Below are 23,609 nucleotides of genomic sequence, written 5' to 3' on the forward strand. Positions count from 1 at the left end.
ATCAGGCGACACAAAACTCCTGACATTCAGACAACACACTGCTCTACCTCTAGCCCAGACCAGACCAGGCCAGGGAACTACCTCTAGCCCAGACCAGACCAGGCCAGGGACCTACCTCTAGCCCAGACCAGGGTTGGCCAGGGAACTACCTCTAGCCCAGACCAGACCAGGCCAGGGACCTACCTCTAGCCCAGACCAGACCAGGCCAGGTACCTACCTCTAGCCCAGACCAGGGTTGGGGTTTGATCATATTACTCCAGTGCTAGCCTCCCTGGCTCACTGGCTTCCTGTTAAGGCAAGGGCTGATTTCAAGGTTTTACTGCTAACCTACAAAGCATTACATGGGCTTGCTCCTACTTATCTTTCCGATTTGGTCCTGCCCTACATACCTACACGTACGCTACGGTCACAAGACGCAGGCCTCCTAATTGTCCCTAGAATTTCTAAGCAAACGGCTGGAGGTAGGGCTTTCTCCTATAGAGCTCCATTTTTATGGAATGGTCTGCCTACCAATGTGAGAGACGCAGACTCAGTCTCAACCTTTAAGTCTTTACTGAAGACTTATCTCTTCAGTAGGTCCTATGATTAAGTATAGTCTGGCCCAGGAGTGTGAAGGTGAACGGAAAGGCTGGAGCAACGAACCGCCCTTGCTGTATCTGCCTTGCCGGTTCCCCTCTTTCCACTGGGATTCTCTGCCTCTAACCCTTTTACAGGGGCTGAGTCACTGGCCTACTGGTGTTCTTCCATGCCGTCCATGGGAGGGGTGCGTCACTTGAGTGGGTTGAGTCACTGACGTGGTCTTCCTGTCTGGGTTGGCGCCCCCCCTTGGGTTGTGCCATGGCGGAGATCGTTGTGGGCTATACTCGGCCTTGTCTTAGGACGGTAAGTTGGTGGTTGGAGACATCCCTCTAGTGGTGTGTAGGCTGTGCTTTGGCAAAGTGGGTGGGGTTATATCCTGCCTGTTTGGCCCTGTCCGGGGGTATCATCGGATGGGGCCACAGTGTCTTCTGATCCCTCCTGTCTCAGCCTCCAGTATTTATGCTGCAGTAGTTTATGTGTCGGGGGGCTAGGGTCAGTCTGTTACATCTGGAGTATTTCTCTTGTCTTATCCGGTGTCCTGTGTGTATTTAAATATGCTCTCTCTAATTCTCTCTTTCTCTCTTTCTCTCGGAGGACCTGAGCCCTAGGACCATGCCTCAGGACTACCTGGTATGATGACTCCTTGCTGTCCCCAGTCCACCTGGCCGTGCTGCTGCTCCAGTTTCAACTGTTCTGCCTGCGGCTATGGAACCCTGACCTGTTCACCGGACGTGCTTGTTGCACCCTCGACAACTACTATGATTATTATTATTTGACCATGCTGGTCATTTATGAACATTTTAACAGTTTAACATCTTGACTATGTTCTGTTATAATATCCACCCTGCACAGCCAGAAGAGGACTGGCCACCCCTCATAGCCTGGTTCCTCTCTAGGTTTCTTCCTAGGTTTTTGGCCTTTCTAGGGAGTTTTTCCTAGGGAGTTTTTCCTAGCCACCGTGCTTCTTTCACATGCTTTGCTTGCTGTTTGGGGTTTTAGGCTGGGTTTCTGTACAGCACTTTGAGAATATCAGCTGATGTACGAAGGGCTATATAAAAATAAATTTGATTTGAACTACCTCTAGCCCAGACCAGGGAACTACCTCTAGCCCAGACCAGACCAGGACAGGGAACTACCTCTAGCCCAGACCAGGGCTGGACAGGGAACTACCAGGGAACAACCTCTAGCCCAGACCAGGGCTGGACGGGGAACTACCTCTAGCCCAGACCAGTGCTGGACAGGGAACTACCTCTAGCCCAGACCAGGGCTGGCCAGGGAACTACCTCTAGCCCAGACCAGGGCTGGGCAGGGAACTACCAGGGAACTACCTCTAGCCCAGACCAGGGCTGGACGGGGAACTACCTCTAGCCCAGACCAGGGCTGGATGGGGAACTACCTCTAGCCCAGACCAGGGCTGGACGGCGAACTACCTCTAGCCCAGACCAGGGATGGACGGGGAACTACCTCTAGCCCAGACCAGGGCTGGACGGGGAACTACCTCTAGCCCAGGCCAGGGAACTACCTCTACCCCAGACCAGGGCTGGACGGGGAACTACCTCTAGCCCAGACCAGGGCTGGACGGGGACCTACCTCTAGCCCAGACCAGGGCTGGACGGGGACCTACCTCTAGCCCAGACCAGGGCTGGACGGGGACCTACCTCTAGCCCAGACCAGGGCTGGACGGGGACCTACCTCTAGCCCAGACCAGGGCTGGACGGGGACCTACCTCTAGCCCAGACCAGGCCAGGGAACTACCTCTAGCCCAGACCAGGCCAGGGAACTACCTCTAGCCCAGACCAGACCAGGGAACTACCTCTAGACCAGGCCAGGGAACTGCCTCTAGCCCAGACCAGACCAGGCCAGGGAACTACCTCTAGCCCAAACCAGACCAGGCCAGGGAACTACCTCTAGCCCAGACCAGGGCTGGCCAGGGAACTACCTCTAGCCCAGACCAGGGCTGACCAGGGAACTACCTCTAGCCCAGACCAGGGCTGGACAGGGAACGAGAGGAGACAGAGACAGACAGAGCATCTGTAGCCTGCAGTGAAAAGCATGTAACAAACAATGACAGAGCGAGAGAGCAACAGCTGTGTGCCTGTCTCATAGTGCAGACACAGATTCAGACAACACAGAGCCAGCAACAGCTGTGTGCCTGTCTCATAGTGCAGACACAGATTCAGACTCAACACAGAGACAGTCTGCACACAACACTGCTCCAGCAGTCCGTCTTATTTCCTCTTATTCTCTCTAAGTGCCAGTTTTCAGCCTCTGTTCTGTCCTATAATAGTGTTTTCAGCCTCTGTTCTGTCCTATAATAGTGTTTCCAGCCTCTGTTCTGGTCTATAATAGTGTTTCCAGCCTCTGTTCTGTCCTATAATAGTGTTTCCAGCCTCTGTTCTGGTCTATAATAGTGTTTCCAGCCTCTGTTCTGGTCTATAATAGTGTTTTCAGACTCTGTTCTGGTCTATAATAGTGTTTTCAGACTCTGTTCTGGTCTATAATAGTGTTTCCAGCCTCTGTTCTGGTCTATAATAGTGTTTCCAGCCTCTGTTCTGTCCTATAACAACACACAGTGAAGGACGAGATACAGGCCTCAATAAAAGGTGGAGAGGGGGTGAAGAGAGAGGGATGAGGGGGGTGAGGTAGGACGAGGGGGTCAGTGTGAATCGTGGGAACAAGCCAATTCAACAATGGGTTACTCTGCTAGGCAACCAGCCTCACAATGTGTAGCAACCACTGTAACAATGGCTGGTCGCCGGGGGATCTCTACTCCAGATCATACACTAGGCTACTACAGTGGGTGGTAAACGGCTCAAAAAAAACACACACACACACACACACACACACACACACACACACACACACACACACACACACACACACACACACACACACACACACACACACACACACACACACACACACACACACACACACACACACACACACACACACACACACACACACACACACATACTATTAATAGTACTTGTAAGCCAAGAAGAAAAATACATTCCAATGATATATTTGACTTTGTAAGGACTGAATGCTAAGTTAAGGCTACCAAGCTTGTTAGGACAGAACAGATCTGACTGCAACTTGAATTAGCACTGAGGTGTGAAGTGAGAGGTGTCAAAGCCCTTGAGCCCAACAACTGCAGGAGAGTTTCACAGCCTCCCCCATCCAAATGCAGAGGCCTTTGAAGGCCTCCTCGCAATCTTCCAAATACAACAGCCACAGGACAACTTTGTTTGGATGTTGTAAAGGACCATTCACCGAAACTGAAGAGATATAGCTAACTAACCTTCTTTTGCAAATGGGGGGGAAAAAAGTGGACAGAGACTTGTTAGCTAGCTAGGTGGGATTTTCTACAAGGAATCTGCCTCCCGAAAAAAGCTTCTCCTAAGCAGGTATAACACCTACTTCCGTTACCTGTTGCACTGCTGCTTGGATTCCACCTGGCGATCTGTTCACCGTCTGCCCTGGCCTGTCTACCCTGTCTGGTACAGGTACCTCCACCACACTCACCCCTCTCTGTTCACCGTCTGCCCTGGCCTGTCTCCCATGTCTGGTACAGGTACCTCCACCACACTCACCCCTCTCTGTTCACCGTCTGCCCTGGCCTGTCTCCCCTGTCTGGTACAGGTACCTCCACCACACTCACCCCTCTCTGTTCACCGTCTGCCCTGGCCTGTCTCCCATGTCTGGTACAGGTACCTCCACCACACTCACCCCTCTCTGTTCACCGTCTGCCCTGGCCTGTCTCCCCCTGTCTGGTACAGGTACCCCCCTCTCTGTTCACCGTCTGCCCTGGCCTGTCTCCCCTGTCTGGTACAGGTACCTCCACCACACTCACCCCTCTCTGTTCACCGTCTGCCCTGGCCTGTCTCCCCTGTCTGGTACAGGTACCTCCACCACACTCACCCCTCTCTGTTCACCGTCTGCCCTGGCCTGTCTCCTCCTGTCTGGTACAGGTACCTCCACCACACTCACCCCTCTCTGTTCACCGTCTGCCCTGGCCTGTCTGGTACAGGTACCTCCACCACACTCACCCCTCTCTGTTCACCGTCTGCCCTGGCCTGTCTCCCCCTGTCTGGTACAGGTACCCCCCTCTCTGTTCACCGTCTGCCCTGGCCTGTCTCCCCCTGTCTGGTACAGGTACCTCCACCACACTCACCCCTCTCTGTTCACCGTCTGCCCTGGCCTGTCTCCCCTGTCTGGTACAGGTACCACAACACACTCTCCTGAGCTTTCGCTCGCCTCCAGCACACACACACACACACACACACACACACACACACACACACACACACACACACACACACACACACACACACACACACACACACACACACACACACACACACACACACACACACACACACCGCAGACTTTGGAATTATCTGAATTTTAGGTAGGTTAATTAACTTGTGAAGCTTATTATGTGCGCCTACTCAGAAACTAGGCAGCAGGTAGCCTAGTGGTTAGAGGAGGCAGGTAGCCTAGTGGTTAGAGGAGGCAGGTAGCCTAGTGGTTAGAGGAGGCAGGTAGCCTAGTGGTTAGAGGAGGCAGGTAGCCTAGTGGTTAGAGGAGGCAGGTAGCCTAGTGGTTAGAGGAGGCAGGTAGCCTAGTGGTTAGAGGGGGGACAGGTAGCCTAGTGGTTAGAGGAGGCAGGTAGCCTAGTGGTTAGAGGAGGCAGGTAACCTAGTGGTTAGAGCGTTGGGCCAGTAACCGAAAGGTTGCTAGATCGAATCCCCGAGCTGACAAGGTAAAAATCTGTCGTTCTGCCCCTGAACAAGGCAGTTAACCCACTGTTCCCCGGTAAGCCGTCATTGTAAATAAAAATGTGTTCTTAATTGACTTGCCTAGTTAAATAAAAACATATATATTTTTTCGTTGCATAGGCCTACTATTTATATATATTTATTCAAGACTTTTATAGCCTACTGGACTCATAGAGATGTACTTTCTCAAGTTATCTTGTTGGGGCGAGTGACTCCTTGAACTTTCAATGGCTAGCCCCAAGCTGTTATATTTTTTTCTTGTGCTTTATGCTATTTGCCTAATGACTCATGCGTGCTTTGTTGACTACGAACTTGCTTGTTTACCCGACCGTGATACAGTCTGTTTGTTCCCACACTCGGGACTCTGACTCTCTATTGGTTACCCGGACTCTTGTCCTCCCATCCTATTCTAACCACCTCTCGCAGGATTTGTATTCATGTTACCTGATGAAATTGCTGTACAATATGGTCTTGTTGCAGAGCTCTGCCTGTCCTCTGCCGTGCACTGATTGTTATATTGCTGATGATATCTGGAAATGTGCATGTACACCCTGGCCCATCTACTGTTGCCAGCCCCAATTCTGACTTGTGCTCTGATATCTGCTTCACTGATATCTGCTCTCGTAAAAGCCTGGGTTTTCTGCACGTTAACACTAGAAGCTTATTACCTAAAATGTATCAATTGAAAGTGTGGATTCACAGCTCCAATCCAGATGTGTTGGTCATTACTGAGACATGGTTAAGAAATAGTGTTTTGAACACTGACGTTAACCTTTCTGGTTATAACCTTTTTCAGAAAGACAGATCTTCCAAAGTCCGCAACACTGAAATGGGTTATTTCTATGTGAATTAATGAAGAGGCGGAACACACCTCCATTCAAACCCAAAATTATTTTAAATTGACAAGTTGAAAAATAGCCTATAGATAATTAGCAGATGTCTTCCCTGTGGCTCAGTTGGTAGAGCATGGTGTTTGCAACGCCAGCATGGTGTGTGCAACGCCAGGGTTGTGGGATCGATTCCCACAGGGGGCCAGTACAAAATAAATAAAATAATAATAAATGTATGAAATGTATGCATTCACTACTGTAAGTCGCTCTGGATAAGAGCGTCTGCTAAATTACTAAAATGTTTAAAAAAAGTAAAACGTAGCAGTGTTAATAGTCCCGTTGCGGAATAATCACATTTTGGAACAGTGAGTGCATTTTGACGTGTATAAAACAACTCTCGTTGGGGTCGACCATTAGAGATATTTGGAACTGTGAAAAGGTTAAGGAGCAGTTCTCTCTCTGTGGGTCGAAACCCCAAGATGTTCTGGAAAACGGTTAAAGACCTGGAGAATAAACTCTCCTCCTCACAGATGCCCATGTCCCTGAATGTTGGTGATGTGGTTGTTACTGACAAGAAGCACATGGCTGAGCTTTTTAAATCACCACTTCATGAAGTCAGGATTCCTATTTGACTCAGCCATGCCTCCTTGCCCGTCCAACATTTCCTCATCTCCCACCCCTTCTAATGCGACTAACCCTGATGCTCCTCCCTCTTTTTCCCCTGCCCCGCTACAAAGTTTCTCCCTGCAGGAAGTCACTGAGTCCGAGGTACCAAAGGAGCTCCTTAAACTTGACCCCAAAAAACCATCAGGGTCAAATGGTTTAGATGCTTTCTTCTTTAAGGTTGCAGCCCCTATCATCGCCAAGCCTATCTCTGACCTTTTTAACCTGTCTCTCCTCCCTGGGGACGTTCCCATTGCTTGGAAGGCAGCCACGGTTCATCCTTTATTTAAAAGGGGAGATCAAACTGATCCTAACTGTTATAGGCCTATTTCTATTTTTCCCAGTTTATCAAAAGTGATGGAAAAACATGTCAATAATCAACTGACTGGCTTTCTTAATGTCTGTAGTATTCTCTCTGGTATGTAATCTGATTTTGGAATGAGATGTTGGAGGTGGTGTCCACATACTTGTGTGTTGTCATGTGTTTCTGCCTATGTTGTTGTCTTAGGTCTCTCTTTATGTAGCGTTGTGTTGTTTCTCATGATTTTTTTAATCCCAGTCCCCACAGGAGGCCTTTTGCCTTTTGGTAGGCCGTCATTGTAAATAAGAATTTGTTCTGTCTTGCCTAGTTAAATGGTTAAACAAAATAAAATAAATAAAAATAAAATACTTTTGGTCATGTAGTGTATATTTGCTACTGCTCGACAAAAACAAAAACAAAAGCTCAGGCGACCAACAGCCTATCAACCACAAAAATCGAGCAGTCTAAGAATTGGATACAGATGCGTTTAGCTATTTGACTACTAGTTAATGTCATGTTTATGCTAGGTGTCTACAGTACAGAGGTAAGAGCTGTAGAGAAGTGATTCCAACGGGAGGTTTACCTAAACAGATAGAGGAATGAGGGAGATCTGGCCGCGTTGTGTGTGTGTGTGTGTGTGTGTGTGTGTGTGTGTGTGTGTGTGTGTGTGTGTGTGTGTGTGTGTGTGTGTGTGTGTGTGTGTGTGTGTGTGTGTGTTTTCTGCAAACGCGTGCTGACAAAGGAAGTAAACTGAACACGCCCTTTAAATAAAGACCAGTAATTGGCAGGCGTCTTTGTGTGGGTGAGACAGTACAACAGGTCTACAGCCAGGACAAGAACCAGAGAGAGACAGAGGGGGGGGAGAAAGAGAGAGAAAGAGAAAGAGAGAGAGAGAGAGAGAAAGTGAGAGAGAGAAATGGTAGGCCTCAACTCAGACTCTCAGAGCGTTCACAGTCAGTCCACTGACACCCCTATCAGATCACAGCAAAATCCACAGCAAAATCCTAGACAACTTCTTGGACAAAATGTTTCCCTGCAATAGTGAAGGTGTACATTTAGCAGTAGAAAGCCTGAACAGTATAGTTGACATATAAGCTAACATATCAAATTTAAAAAAGAAAACCTAAGAAAATGAATAGCAATTAGAAATGAAGAAGAGTGCAAAAACCTAAAGAAAGGAAGTGAGAAAACTATCCAACCAAAAACAGAGAACCAGAACTACCCCAAACGAGAGAATGGTTGTGGGTAATATTAAACTATTGCCCAAAATAGACTGCTATGACATTGAAAAGTGGTTTGAGCGTTGGGCCAGTAACCGAAAGGTTGCTGGATCGAATCCCCGAGCTGACAAGGTAAAAATCTGTCATTCTGCCCCTGAACAAGGCAGTTAACACACTGGTCCCATGGCACCAATGTTGATTAAGGCAGCCCCCCCACACCTCTCTGATTCAGAGGGGTTGGGTTAAATGCATAAGACACATTTCAGTTGTAAAACTGACTAGGTATCCCCCGTTCCTCTCCCTGTCCCTCCCCCTGTCCCTCTCTCTGTCCCTCTCTCTGTCCCTCCCCATGTCCCTCTCCCTGTCCCTCTCCCCCTCTCCCTGTCCCTCCCCCTCTCCCTCTCCCTGTCCCTCCCCCTCTCCCTGTCCCTCTCCCTGTATGGTCAGTGTTTGCTGGGGGAAACATTGTTCCATTACAGACAGAAATGTAAAAGGCCAAGCTCAGCTGTTTTCTACTGTGGGTCATTACCCTGAGAGTCTTAATGATAGGCTGTGAGGAGGGAAGGCTATACACTCTGATACCAGGGGACTTTGATCAGTGTGTGTGTGTGAGAGAGAAAGAGAACAGGTCCTGGGGCTCTGTTCACAAACACAAACAGACCCCACAGAGCCCCAGGACAACAACACAATTAGACCCAACCAAATCATGAGAAAACAAAAAGATAATTACTTGACACATTGGAAAGAATTTACAAAAAAAACAGAGTAAACTAGAATGCTATTTGGCCCTAAACAGAGAGTACACAGTGGCAGAATACCTGACCACTGTGACTGACCCAAACTTAAGGAAAGCTTTGACTATGTACAGACTCAGTGAGCATAGCCTTGCTATTGAGAAAGGTCGCCGTAGGCAGACCTGGCTCTCAAGAGAAGACAGGCTATGTCCACACTGCCCACAAAATGAGGTGGAAACTGAGCTGTACTTCCTAACCTCCTGCCAAATGTATGACCATATTAGAGACACATATTTCCCTCAGATTACACAGACCCACAAAGAATTAGAAAACAAACCCCATTTTGATAAACTCCTATATCTACTGGGTGAAATACCACAGTGTGTAATCACAGCAGCAATATTTGTGACCTGTTGCCACAAGAAAAGGGCAACCAGTGAAGAACAAACACCATTGTAAATACAACCTATATTTATGCTTATTTATTTTCCCTTTTGTCTTTAAACTATTTTCACATCGTTACAACACTGTATATAGACATAATATGACATTTGAAATGTCTTTATTCTGTTGGAACTGTTGTGAGTGTAATGTTTACTGTTTATTTTATATTGTTTATTTCACTTTTGTTTATTATCTACTTCACTTGCTTTGGCAATGTTAACATATGTTCCCCATGCCAATAAAGACCCTTGAATTGAATTGAGAGAAAGAAAATTGGTCTCTATAAACTCAGAGTAGACTTTGATCTGAGTGAGGCCGGCCTCTGACGCCCATCCCATCAGATGTACTGAGGGACATAAACAAACATGTTCCTGATGGAACACTCCCAGGGCATCTCATATTTCACCCAACTGACAGAAGGACGAAGTGATAACAGGAAAATATGTAGAAAAGAAAGACAGGAGAGACAGACAGCAGGATCGAAAGACAGGAGAGACAGACAGCAGGATAGAAAGACAGGAGAGACAGACAGCAGGATAGAAAGACAGGAGAGACAGACAGCAGGTTAGAAAGACAGACAGGAGAGACAGACAGCAGGATAGAAAGACAGGAGAGACAGACAGCAGGTTAGAAAGACAGACAGGAGAGGCAGACAGCAGGATCGAAAGACAGACAGCAGTATAGAAAGACAGGAGAGAGAGACAGCAGGATGGAAAGACAGGAGAGACAGACAGCAGGATAGAAAGACAGGAGAGAGAGACAGCAGGATGGAAAGACAGACAGCAGGATCGAAAGACAGGAGAGACAGACAGCAGGATCGAAAGACAGGAGAGACAGACAGCAGGATAGAAAGACAGGAGAGAGACAGACAGCAGGATAGAAAGACAGGAGAGACAGACAGCAGGATAGAAAGACAGGAGAGACAGACAGCAGGATAGAAAGACAGGAGAGACAGACAGCAGGATAGAGAGACAGGAGAGACAGACAGCAGGATAGAAAGACAGGAGAGAGACAGACAGCAGGATAGAAAGACGGGAGAGAGACAGACAGCAGGATAGAAAGACAGGCAGCAGGAAAGAAAGACAGGAGAGACAGACAGCAGGATAGAAAGACGGGAGAGAGACAGACAGCAGGATAGAAAGACAGACAGCAGGTTAGAAAGACAGGAGAGAGACAGACAGCAGGTTAGAAAGACAGGAGAGAGACAGACAGCAGGTTAGAAAGACAGGAGAGACAGACAGCAGGTTAGAAAGACAGGAGAGACAGACAGCAGGATAGAGAGACAGGAGAGACAGACAGCAGGATAGAAAGACAGGAGAGAGACAGACAGCAGGATAGAAAGACAGGAGAGAGACAGAGAGCAGGATAGAAAGACAGACAGCAGGTTAGAAAGACAGGAGAGAGACAGACAGCAGGTTAGAAAGACAGGAGAGACAGACAGCAGGATAGAAAGACAGGAGAGAGACAGACAGCAGGATAGAAAGACGGGAGAGAGACAGACAGCAGGATAGAAAGACAGACAGCAGGTTAGAAAGACAGGAGAGAGACAGACAGCAGGTTAGAAAGACAGGAGAGACAGACAGCAGGATGGAAAGACAGGAGAGACAGACAGCAGGATCGAAAGACAGACAGCAGGTTAGAAAGACAGACAGCAGGATGGAAAGACAGGAGACAGACAGCAGGATATAAAGACAGACAGCAGGATAGAAAGACAGACAGCAGGATGGAAAGACAGGAGAGGCAGACAGCAGGATAGAAAGACAGGAGAGAGACAGACAGCAGGATAGAAAGACAGGAGAGAGACAGACAGCAGGATAGAAAGACGGGAGAGAGACAGACAGCAGGATAGAAAGACAGACAGCAGGTTAGAAAGACAGGAGAGAGACAGACAGCAGGATAGAAAGACGGGAGAGAGACAGACAGCAGGATAGAAAGACAGACAGCAGGTTAGAAAGACAGGAGAGAGACAGACAGCAGGTTAGAAAGACAGGAGAGAGACAGACAGCAGGTTAGAAAGACAGGAGAGACAGACAGCAGGATCGAAAGACAGACAGCAGGTTAGAAAGACAGACAGCAGGATGGAAAGACAGGAGAGGCAGACAGCAGGATAGAAAGACAGGAGAGAGACAGACAGCAGGATAGAAAGACAGGAGAGAGAGAGACAGCAAGATAGAAAGACGAGAGAGAGACAGACAGCAGGTTAGAAAGACAGGAGAGAGACAGACAGCAGGTTAGAAAGACAAGAGAGAGACAGACAGCAGGATAGAAAGACAGACAGCAGGATGGAAAGACAGGAGACAGACAGCAGGATAGAAAGACAGACAGCAGGTTAGAAAGACAGGAGAGAGACAGACAGCAGGTTAGAAAGACAGGAGAGAGACAGACAGCAGGTTAGAAAGACAGGAGAGAGACAGACAGCAGGTTAGAAAGACAGGATAGAGACAGACAGCAGGATAGAAAGACAGACAGCAGGATAGAACGACAGACAGGAGAGACAGACAGCAGGATAGAAAGACAGGAGAGACAGACAGCAGGATAGAAAGACAGACAGGAGAGACAGACAGCAGGATAGAAAGACAGGAGAGACAGACAGCAGGATAGAAAGACAGGAGAGACAGACAGCAGGATAGAAAGACAGGAGAGACAGACAGCAGGATAGAAAGACAGGAGAGACAGACAGCAGGTTAGAAAGACAGACAGGAGAGACAGACAGCAGGATAGAAAGACAGGAGAGACAGACAGCAGGTTAGAAAGACAGGAGAGACAGACAGCAGGATAGAAAGACATGAGAGAGACAGACAGCAGGATGAAAAGACAGGAGAGAGACAGACAGCAGGATGAAAAGACAGGAGAGAGACAGACAGCAGGATAGAAAGACGGGAGAGACAGAGAGAGAGAGAGACCCATATAGGACCAGCTAAGAAAGAAGGACCCATATAGGACCAGCTAAGAAAGAAGGACTCAAATCGGACTGAGCTAATAGAGAATGACCCATATAGGACCCAGCTCAGAGAGAAGGACTCAGAGATAGGACCCAGATCAGAGAGAGAAGAACCCAGATCGGAGAGATAGAGAGGAAAACAAACACAGATATACAAAGGTCAAGGATCGCACACTAGAAGGTGACGACTTACATTAGCTCCACCCCCAGGACCATGGGCACCTTGTCTCCAGAATGGTTGCTACGGAAACGCAGGCGGAAGAGGTGGCTGGCTCCAGGATGCCGTGATGTCAGCATTCCAGCGGTGGTTCTGACGGGTGATAGGTTGATATCCTGGGCCTGGCAGGGTCCCACCCAGATATGGTCCCTCAGAGCATAGTCTATCACTGCATAGCTGTCCTCACTGAGGGAGAGAGGGAGAGGGGGAGAGAGAAGGAGAGGGGGAGAGGGAGAGAGAAGGAGAGGGAGAGAGAAGGAGAGGGAGAGAGAAGGAGAGGGAGAGAGAAGGAGAGGGAGAGAGAGAGGAAGCTGAGTTAGGGGTCGGCTGGGAGGCCGAGTTAGGGGTCGGCTGGGAGGCCGAGTTAGGGGTCGGCTGGGAGGCCGAGTTAGGGGTCGGCTGGGAGGCCGAGTTAGGGGCCGGCTGGGAGGCCGAGTTAGGGGTCGGCTGGGAGGCCGAGTTAGGGGTCGGCTGGGAGGCCGAGTTAGGGGTCGGCTGGGAGGCCGAGTTAGGGGCCGGCTGGGAGGCCGAGTTAGGGGCCGGCTGGGAGGCCGAGTTAGGGGGTCGGCTGGGAGGCCGAGTTAGGGGGTCGGCTGGGAGGCCGAGTTAGGGGTCGGCTGGGAGGCCGAGTTAGGGGCCGGCTGGGAGGCCGAGTTAGGGGTCGGCTGGGAGGCCGAGTTAGGGGCCGGCTGGGAGGCCGAGTTAGGGGTCGGCTGGGAGGCCGAGTTAGGGGTCGGCTGGGGTCCAATTGGGATATGGAATGACAGCCAAAGGACTACAGTCCATGAATCGACTTCCCTGCACGTGAACACACACGCCCCAATTCCGTGGGGGCCCTTTCCTACGACTGGTTGAGAAGACCTGTCACAGTTGAGAGGTTGGAGGCAGGGACCTCTGGTACCCATCACACCCTACACTCAATTACTGAATCCCCACAGCAACCAGTCTGACGGCTCAGAGGAGGAGAAGAGGTTAAAATGGGGGGGCAGAAAGGGGACGAAGTGTCTGGTGTGTAAAGTGTCGCTAAAGAATTCTAACCTTTCCCAGAATCCCCTCCTGCTACAATGTATGGAATCCCATTTACATTCCTCTGTGGAATGGGGGTGGGGGTAGAATCCAGAAGTACTGAATGAGAACAGTAGCGAGGAGGACTTAACTATCATACAAATATAGATAAGAGCTGCAATATGCACGCCACACACACACACACACACACACACACACACACACACACACACACACACACACACACACACACACACACACACACTGTCCTTTGATACCGGCGGTTTGTGAGAAAGGCTTCTCCTCCTCCTCGGTGACTGAACAGACATCATCAGAATATTAACTGTACGACCAGTTACCCATCTTTGATGGAGGGAGAGAAAGAGAGATAGAGACGGAGGGGGGGAAGAGAGGATGTTTACAGACAGACAGAGAGAGAGCAGAATGTTCTGGTGCTAAGTGGGAGTACTGAGACGCTAGCTTAGTCACACACACACAGAGACAGATTGATAGAGACAGACAGACAGACAGACAGACAGACAGACAGACAGACAGACAGACAGACAGACAGACAGACAGACAGACAGACATAGAAACAGAGAGAGAAACAGAGAGAGACACAGACAGACAGAGACCGACCAATAGAGAGACAGCGCGAGACACAGAGACCGACCAATAGAGAGAGAGAGCAGAATGTCCTGGGCAGATCGGGGCCTACTCAAACAAACACAGATGGGAGATAAGCTTGGAAGACAGAAAACAGAGGGAAACAAAAAAAGAGGAGAGGCCAGCTGGTGTGTAATAGTGGTGTTCCTGTAGCATCCAGTGTTCCTGAACTCTCACTCTCTGCCGTGCATCTGTCCACAACAACTGTGTGGGTGAAATTCTCTGCTTCTGTTTTAAGATCCTGTCATCTGATAGGTCCCTCGAGGTGGACTCGCAAAGTTAAGATAACAAGTTCACAAGTTAAGGCAAGCAAGCATTTAAATAATACTAATAAATAATAAAACATGAGACTTAAATAGTGCTTGTCAAGGAACCCACAGTCACTTTACAATTGTAGAAATGAAAAAGAAAAACAGAGATTCCACTCATGTCTAACTTCACCAGATGATGATGATGTGAAAGGAGACAAACTTTTCTTATTTATTTAACCTTTATTTAACCTTTATTTAACTAGGCAAGTCAGACAAGATCACATTCTAACTTACAAAGACAGCCTACCGGGGAACAGTGGGTTAACTGCCTTGTTCAGGGACAGAACTAAATATTTTTACCTTGTCAGCTTGGGGATTTGATCTACTAACCTTTCGGTTACTGGTCCAACGCTCTCACCACTAGGCTACCTACCTCCTCTACCCTCTAACCGCTAGGCTACCTGCCTCCTCTACACTCTAACCGCTAGGCTACCTGCCCCCTCTAACCGCTAAGCTACCTGCCCCCTCTAACCGCCAGGCTACCTGCCCCCTCTAACCGCTAGGCTACCTGCCTCCTCTACACTCTAACCACTAGGCTACCTGCCTCCTCTACACTCTAACCACTAGGCTACCTGCCTCCTCTACACTCTAACCACTAGGCTACCTGCCTCCTCTACACTCTAACCACTAGGCTACCTGCCTCCTCTACACTCTAACCACTAGGCTACCTGCCTCCTCTACACTCTAACCACTAGGCTACCTGCCTCCTCTACGCTCTAACCACTAGGCTACCTGCCTCCTCTACGCTCTAACCACTAGGCTACCTGCCTCCTCTACGCTCTAACCACTAGGCTACCTGCCTCCTCTACGCTCTAACCACTAGGCTACCTGCCTCCTCTACGCTCTAACCACTAGGCTACCTGCCTCCTCTACGCTCTAACCACTAGGCTACCTGCCTCCTCTACACTCTAACCACTAGGCTACCTGCCTCCTCTACGCTCTAACCACTAGGCTACCTGCCTCCTCTACACTCTAACCACGAGGCTACCTGCCTCCTCTACACTCTAACCACTAGGCTACCTACCTCCTCTACACTCTAACCACGGGGAACTACACATCAGAGCCATCTCCTGAGAAGAGGTAGCTGGGCTGGGGAACTACACATCAGAGCCATCTCCTGAGAAGAGGTAGCTGGGCAGGGGAACTACACATCAGAGCCATCTCCTGAGAAGAGGTAGCTGGGCTGGGGAACTACACATCAGAGCCATCTCCTGAGAAGAGGTAGCTGGGCAGGGGAACTACACATCAGAGCCATCTCCTGAGAAGAGGTAGCTGGGCAGGTGAACTACACATCAGAGCCATCTCCTGAGAAGAGGTAGCTGGGCAGGGGAACTACACATCAGAGCCATCTCCTGAGAAGAGGTAGCTGGGCTGGGGAACTACACATCAGAGCCATCTCCTGAGAAGAGGTAGCTGGGCAGGTGAACTACACATCAGAGCCATCTCCTGAGAAGAGGTAGCTGGGCAGGGGAACTACACATCAGAGCCATCTCCTGAGAAGAGGTAGCTGGGCAGGTGAACTACACATCAGAGCCATCTCCTGAGAAGAGGTAGCTGGGCAGGTGAACTACACATCAGAGCCATCTCCTGAGAAGAGGTAGCTGGGCTGGGGAACTACACATCAGAGCCATCTCCTGAGAAGAGGTAGCTGGGCAGGGGAACTACACATCAGAGCCATCTCCTGAGAAGAGGTAGCTGGGCTGGGGAACTACACATCAGAGCCATCTCCTGAGGCTATGAGAAGAGGTAGTCCAAGAGAGACTGGCCAGCAGCATGGCGTTCAGGGTTAACGTTGGCTAAACTCTCTCTATCAAGCTCTACTGTTGGCCTAATGTACCGTGACCTAGCCGACAATGTATCTAGTACTTTCTCTTCATGCAAAGACAAACAGAGAGACAGAGAGAGAGAGAGAGCGAGCGAGAGAGCGAGCGAGAGAGCGAGAGAGAGAGAGACAGAGACACAGAGAGAGCGAGCGAGAGAGAGACACAGAGAGAGAGCAGGAGAGACAGAGACACAGAGAGAGAGCGAAGAGAGAGAGAGAGAGAGAGAGAGAGAGAGAGAGAGAGAGAGGTAGTAGCGTGCCACAGCAGGGTTCCCGTGCCTCCACAGAACAAACCCAAACACTCCCAGCCCTCAACACACGCCAGTGGCAGCATACTGCTGGAACCTGTTGCATTGGATCAAATTCCCAGAAAGAAAGAAAAGATTTGAGGTATTTTGAGAGAGAGCGGCATGGCGATCCGTCTCAGACACAGCTGGAGATTCAGGAAATGAGAAACACACACACACACACACACACACACACACATGAATGAGCCATATGGTTTCCAGGAAGACAAACTTTATTCATGGCGTGCAGAATGTTCCTGAATTTGTTTTTTGGGGGGGGAAACAAGCTTCCATTCTGATCCCGCTGACAATGTGCAGCTCCTTGGGTTAAGTTCAATACAGACACACATATGTACAGACACACAGGCCAAATACACCACAGACACACAACAGACACCCTGATTCTGAGGACACCAATAGAGACAGGTTTGTATGTTTAGCCAAGACATTTGATGTTACATTTTCCAGAAATGGTCACTCAAGTACGTACGGTGCCGTCAGAAAGTATTCAGACTTATTCTAAAATTTTTCCACCTCAATCAATCTACACACAATACCTCATAATGACAAAACAAAAACAGGTTTTTAGAAAATGTTAGAAATGTATAAAAAATCTCTTTCAGAGTGAGGTTCTTGGTCACCTCCCTGACCAAGGCTCTTCTCCCCCGATTGCTCAGTTTGGCCAGGCAGCCAGCTCTATGAAGAGTCTTGGTGGTTCCAAACTTCTTCCATTTAAGAATGATGGAGCCCACTATTTTCTTGGGTACCTTCAATGCTACAGAAATGTTTTGGTACCCTTCCCCAGATCTGTGCCTCGACACAATCCTGTATCGAAGCTCTACGGACAATTCCATTGACCTCATGGCTTGGTTTTTGCTCTGACATGCACTTTCAACTGTGAGACCTTATCTAGACAGGTGTGTGCCTTTCCAATTCATGTCCAATCAATTGAATTTACCACAGGTGGACTCCAATCAAGTTGTAGAAACATCTCAAGGATGATCAATGAAAACAGGATCCACCTGAAATCAATTTTGAGTCTCATAGCAAAGGGTCTGAATACTCATGTAAATAAGCTATTTCTTTTGCAAAAATGCAAAAATGTCTGAAAACCTGTTTTTGCTTTGCCATTATGGGGTATTGTGGGATGATTAATGAGGTATAAAAATAATTTAATCAATTTTAGAATAAGGCTGTAACGTAACAAAATGTGGAAAAAGTCAAGGGGTCTGAACATTTTCAGGATGCTCTGTATGGGTGTGTCTGTCCCACCCTGTCTGTCCCACCCTGTCTGTCCCTAGCACTGGAGCCATGTGGCTACACTTTCACTGTCAGCATGTTGGGACAGGGTGGTGAGGTGTGTTCTGGGAAACGGCCCGCACTCCAATGCTGGAGGCTCGGCCCTAATGCATGTGCTCTCTGACACCTGAAGCTGCATGAAAAAACGATGCAGGAACACAAAGGACTAGTCTGCCCTTCCCCCCTCTGAGGAGCCAAAATGTATCTCTCTGTTACAGTACGCAGAGGAATGACTACTGTGACAGAATAATACTATAGTATCCATGTCTGGTATCTGAAACTTGTCCCCTAAAGAGGACTCTGAAGCTATGTATATATATGATCTCTGTGGTAACTTGTCTCCTAAAGAGGCCTCTATATGGATGATGTCTGTGGTAACTTGTCCCCTAAAGAGGACTCTATATGTATGATCTCTATGGTAACTTGTCTCCTAAAGAGGACTCTATATGGATGATCTCTATGGTAACTTGTCCCCTAAAGAGGACTCTATATGTATGATCTCTATGGTAACTTGTCCCCTAAAGAGGACTCTATATGGATGATCTCTATGGTAACTTGTCCCCTAAAGAGGACTATATGTATTATCTCTATGGTAACTTGTCCCCTAAAGAGGACTATATGTATTATCTCTGTGGTAACTTGTCCCCTAAAGAGGACTATATGTATTATCTCTATGGTAACTTGTCCCCTAAAGAGGACTATATGTATTATCTCTGTGGTAACTTGTCCCCTAAAGAGGACTCTATATGTATTATCTCTATGGTAACTTGTCCCCTAAAGAGGACTATATGTATTATCTCTATGGTAACTTGTCTCCTAAAGAGGACTCTATATGAATGTATGATCTCTGTGGTAACTTGTATCTGGACAGGGTCAACTCTGAATTACTCAAAGGGGTTTTATGTTTCTCTCAGAAATGCTGTCTTATTTACATTGGTCTCATCCCCTCATCACACCAGCCTTTAAATGCTGTGACACCCTGTGGAGATTGGGCCTGGGAGTGTTTAGGTTACTGTAAACTTGGTATTGTTTGATTGGTCAATTGTGGTTGGTTTTGGGTTGAGAAGGTTCCACCTTCAGATGTTACACATGTAATTAAATGCATTTGTTGTCTCTCTTATCCTGTATCCAGTTCATGGAGGAAGGTTGTATGATCAGTTGTCATTTCCTAGAATTATATTCTGGGATAAATACACCTCTTCCCCATTCATTGAGGAGACTCTCTCCATGCAGATTTTGGTTGTGGTATTTTTGTGGCCATTTTGTTTGCTTTGGCACCTTTCAACACCCCTCATTATCACATCTATACATGCAACCACTCACTTACACTGCTGATTACTGACTACACACACCGTTGTTAATTGTATTTAGTTTACTTCAGTTAATAAGGAATAACAAAAATATATTTATCTCCACGTTGTCTCCCTTTTTGTAACGAACTTCGAGCCAGTTCGTGACATAAGCATCTCTTTGTTCATGCTTTGTCCTGTAAGTTAACTTGAGGATCCATATGGTTGGAATAATGGCTTGTAATGCTTGTTAACCTCTCTGGGATAGGGGGCGGTATTTTCACGTCGGGATGAAAAGCATGCCCAAAGTAAACTGCCTGCTACTCAGGCCCAGAAGCTAGGATATGCATATTATTAGTAGATTTGGATAGAAAACACTCTGAAGTTTCTAAAACTGTTTGAATGATGTCTGTGAGTATAACAGAACTTATTTGGCAGGCGAAACCCTGAGGTCACTCTCTTTTCAATGGGTGTTCTATGGGGATCTAGATTTCTAAGGCACTTGCTTGCAGTTCCTATCGCTTCCACTGGATGTCAATAGTCTTTAGAAATTGGTTGATGTTTTTCCTTTGTGTAATGAAGAAGTATTGCTGTTCAGAACGAGGGTCGAGTGAAGTGTACTGTTTATTAGAGGAGCGTGACCACGCTCCACTTTGTTTTCATCCGGTATTAAACTGAACGCAGTTTATCCTGTCTTACATTTTATCGATTATTTACGTAAAAAAATAACTAAAGTTGTATTGGGAAAGTTGTTTGAAATGTTTGGACAAAGATTACAGGTAACTTATGAGATATTTTGTAGTCATGTTGCGCGAGTTGGAACCTGTGTTTTTCTGGATCAAACGCGCCAAATAAATTGACATTTTGGAGATATAACGACGGAATTAATCGAACAAAAAGGACCATTTGTGATGTTCATGGGACATATTGGAGTGCCAACAAAAGAAGATCTTCAAAGGTAAGGCATGAATTATATCGTTATTTCTGAGTTTTGTGTCACGCCTGGCGGGATGAAATATGATTGTCTGTGTTTGTTTGATGGGGTGCTGTCCTCAGATAATCGCATGGTTTGCTTTCGCCGTAAAGCCTTTTTGAAATCAGACACTGTGGTTGGATTAACAAGAAGTTCATCTTTAAAATGGTGGATAATACTTGTATGTTTGAGGGATTTTAATTATGAGATTTCTGTTGTTTGAATTTGGCGCCCTGCAAGTTCACTGGCTGTTGTCGAGGTGGGACGCTAGCGTCCCAATGATACCAGAGAGGTTCATGTTTGTAACTTAAGCTTCATGCCTGGTATGTTAAATTCATTCATTGTTCAATGTTAATTAAACATCTGCCTTTGATATAGACAATTCTCAGACCCATTCTTGCTAGTCAACGTCAACTCATTGTCTAATGCTTGCTTGTGTATTTTAATATCTTTATAGAGTCATATCAACATTTGAATAGGTTAATTACTTAGTCTTTAGTACGAGTGTTATGGGAGGTGTAAGGTCACACTTGACTCATCCCAGAGACAAATCACTCACACAAAGACACATGGATGAACACGTGGCATTTCCTGCACAAACTCTGTCGCAATGACTTACAGACAGTTTGGGCTTGCCAGCTCGCAATCTTTACATCTAGCATACTTAAAGATTTTATCATCACCACCCTCCCCATCTGTGTGATTGGCTAGTGAGACTGTGGAGTTGACTGTGAATGCTTGGTTAGACTGTGGGATTGGCTGTGATTGGCTAGTGAGACTGTGGACCCACCTCTTCTTCCTGGTGAGGATGAGGACATCATTGAAGAGGAAGAAGTAGACCTGATGACGTGACATCCTCTTGGAGAAGATGCCGTTCTCCTCCACGAAGGCTGTGAGCTCCCCTCGTTTCACCATCCACCTAGAGGACGACACCAATGGGAAGGGCTGGGGGGAGGGGGAGAGAGGACAGAGGGGAGAGGAGAGGAGAGAGAGGACAGAGGGGGGAGAGAGAGAGAGGACAGAGGGGGGAGAGAGAGAGAGGACAGAGGGGGGAGAGAGAGAGAGGACAGAGGGGGGAGAGAGAGAGAGGACAGAGGGGGGGGAGAGAGAGAGGACAGAGGGGGAAGAGAGAGAGAGAGGACAGAGGGGGGAGAGAGAGAGAGGACAGAGGGGGGAGAGAGAGAGAGGACAGAGGGGGAGAGAGAGAGAGGACAGAGGGGGGGAGAGAGAGAGAGGACAGAGGGGGGAGAGAGAGAGAGGACAGAGGGGGGGAGAGAGAGAGGACAGAGGGGGAGAGAGAGAGAGGACAGAGGGGGGAGAGAGAGAGAGGAAAGAGGGGGGGAGAGAGAGAGAGGACAGAGGGGGAGAGAGAGAGAGAGGACAGAGGGGGGAGAGAGAGAGGACAGAGGGGGGAGAGAGAGAGAGGAAAGAGGGGGAGAGAGAGAGAGAGGACAGAGGGGGAGAGAGAGAGAGAGGACAGAGGGGGGAGAGAGAGAGGACAGAGGGGGGAGAGAGAGAGAGGACAGAGGGGAGAGAGGACAGAGGGGAGAGAGGGGAGAGAGGAGAGGAGAGAGAGGAGAGAGGGGAGAGGACAGATGGGAGAGGACAGATGGGACAGAGGGGAGAGAGAGGACAGAGGGGAGAGAGAGGACAGAGGAGAGAGAGAGGACAGAGGGGAGAAGAGAGAGGGGGGACAGAGGGGAGAGGAGGGACAGAGGGGAGAGGAGGGACAGAGGGGAGAGGAGGGACAGAGGGGAGAGGAGAGAGAGAGGACAGAGGAGAGAGAGAGGACAGAGGAGGGAGAGAGGACAGAGGAGAGAGAGAGGACAGAGGACAGAGGGGAGAGGAGAGAGGGGGGACAGAGGGGAGAGGAGAGAGGGGGGACAGAGGGGAGAGGAGGGACAGAGGGGAGAGGAGAGAGGGTGGACAGAGGGGAGAGGAGGGACAGAGGGGAGAGAAGAGAGAGGACGGATGATCAATATCAAGGTTTACAAATGTAATGTACTCCAGACATTCCTGTGTAGTGTGTGTGAACAGCTGGCTATGAGAGCAGAATGTATGTTCACAGCCCTGCAGATATCTGTTAGGCCCACATGTGCCAACAGCACTTTCCCACACTTGTGCCTGCCGAAGCGTGTGTGTATTTATGTACATCTGTTTGAATATATATCTGTGTGTGTGTGTGTCTATGCGAGAAAGAAATATGTAAGCCTTTCTAGCACACTGCTGGAAACACACTTGTCCATATCAACAGATAAAGAAATGGTGTGTGATTCAAAGAGGATGCTGGGAAAAGACCTTGTGAACGTACAGTTTGTACAGAACATAACACCATGCCTGTGTTAATGAGAGTGTGTGTGTGTGTGTTTTATTCTGTAATGCAGCAGCAACAGTTTTATAGGACCCTTATTCCTCTCCATTTCACACCAGTAGAGAAACGTCCTGTTCCCTCCCTGTGTCCCCTGGGAGACTGCTGGGGAAATGTCATGTATGACCAGGAATACCCAAATGTTCCTCAAAAGCAGACAGCTAATGGTAATGTCTTCACTGTACCTCATGGTACAGGCTGTTAAAGATACAATCCTTAGTTTCTACATTCATTTTTTGACTTATAAATGAATGATAGAGGGGCGAGAGTTCAGTTTAATTGTCGTATCCCATCGAAACACAAAACATCAGCTTGTTTTACTCTGTTTGTAAACAACCTACATGTAAAACAAACACTGTACAGCCTCATAACATGATTAAAACTATCATTTTGATATCATGGTCAGTCCTTGCATCCACAGCTCTGTCTACGAATTTGAAAGTGGTTTCTTCAGGCCCAACCCTCAGCTTTTTCACCCAAAACAGAGGCAGAGGGACGCTTTTGTTATTGTTTCTATTTAAGATGAAATCACATGAGGGGAAACGGCGCCACGGTTTGCCCCCACCGCCTTGGTTTTGTTGACAAACGGAGGACGGGAGCGTGGCGCAGCATGGTCAAAACATCTGCATATCCTGTTCTATCACACATGCAGTGATGTCACGGGGGAGAGTTGTTTCACCATTAAGGATTCTACATTTAAAAACAATGGTACTTTCACCATTAAGGATTCTACCTTTTAAAACAATGGTACTTTCACCATTAAGGATTCTATCTTTAAAAACAATGGTACTTTCACCATTATGGATTATATCTTTAAAAACAAATGGTACTTTCACCATTATGGATTCTACCTTTAAAAACAATGGTACTTTCACC

General features: G+C 47.9%; 1 protein-coding gene across 3 annotated transcripts in view; it reads right to left on the reverse strand.

The window, feature by feature from the left end:
• Nucleotides 1-23,609, reverse strand: part of LOC106613293 (rho guanine nucleotide exchange factor 26) — an 84,135-nt gene that overhangs the window by 14,946 nt on the left and 45,580 nt on the right. For all 3 annotated transcript variants that reach the window (XM_014215381.2, XM_045724840.1, XM_045724841.1), the window contains 2 exons: nt 21,156-21,310; nt 12,690-12,899 (listed from right to left, as the gene is read on the reverse strand). In XM_014215381.2, coding sequence (XP_014070856.2) covers nt 12,690-12,899; nt 21,156-21,310 — 365 coding nt within the window. The remainder of the gene's footprint in view (nt 1-12,689; nt 12,900-21,155; nt 21,311-23,609) is intronic.

The sequence above is a fragment of the Salmo salar genome, chromosome ssa09, assembly GCF_905237065.1.
Source record: "Salmo salar chromosome ssa09, Ssal_v3.1, whole genome shotgun sequence".
Classification (NCBI taxonomy): domain Eukaryota; kingdom Metazoa; phylum Chordata; class Actinopteri; order Salmoniformes; family Salmonidae; genus Salmo; species Salmo salar.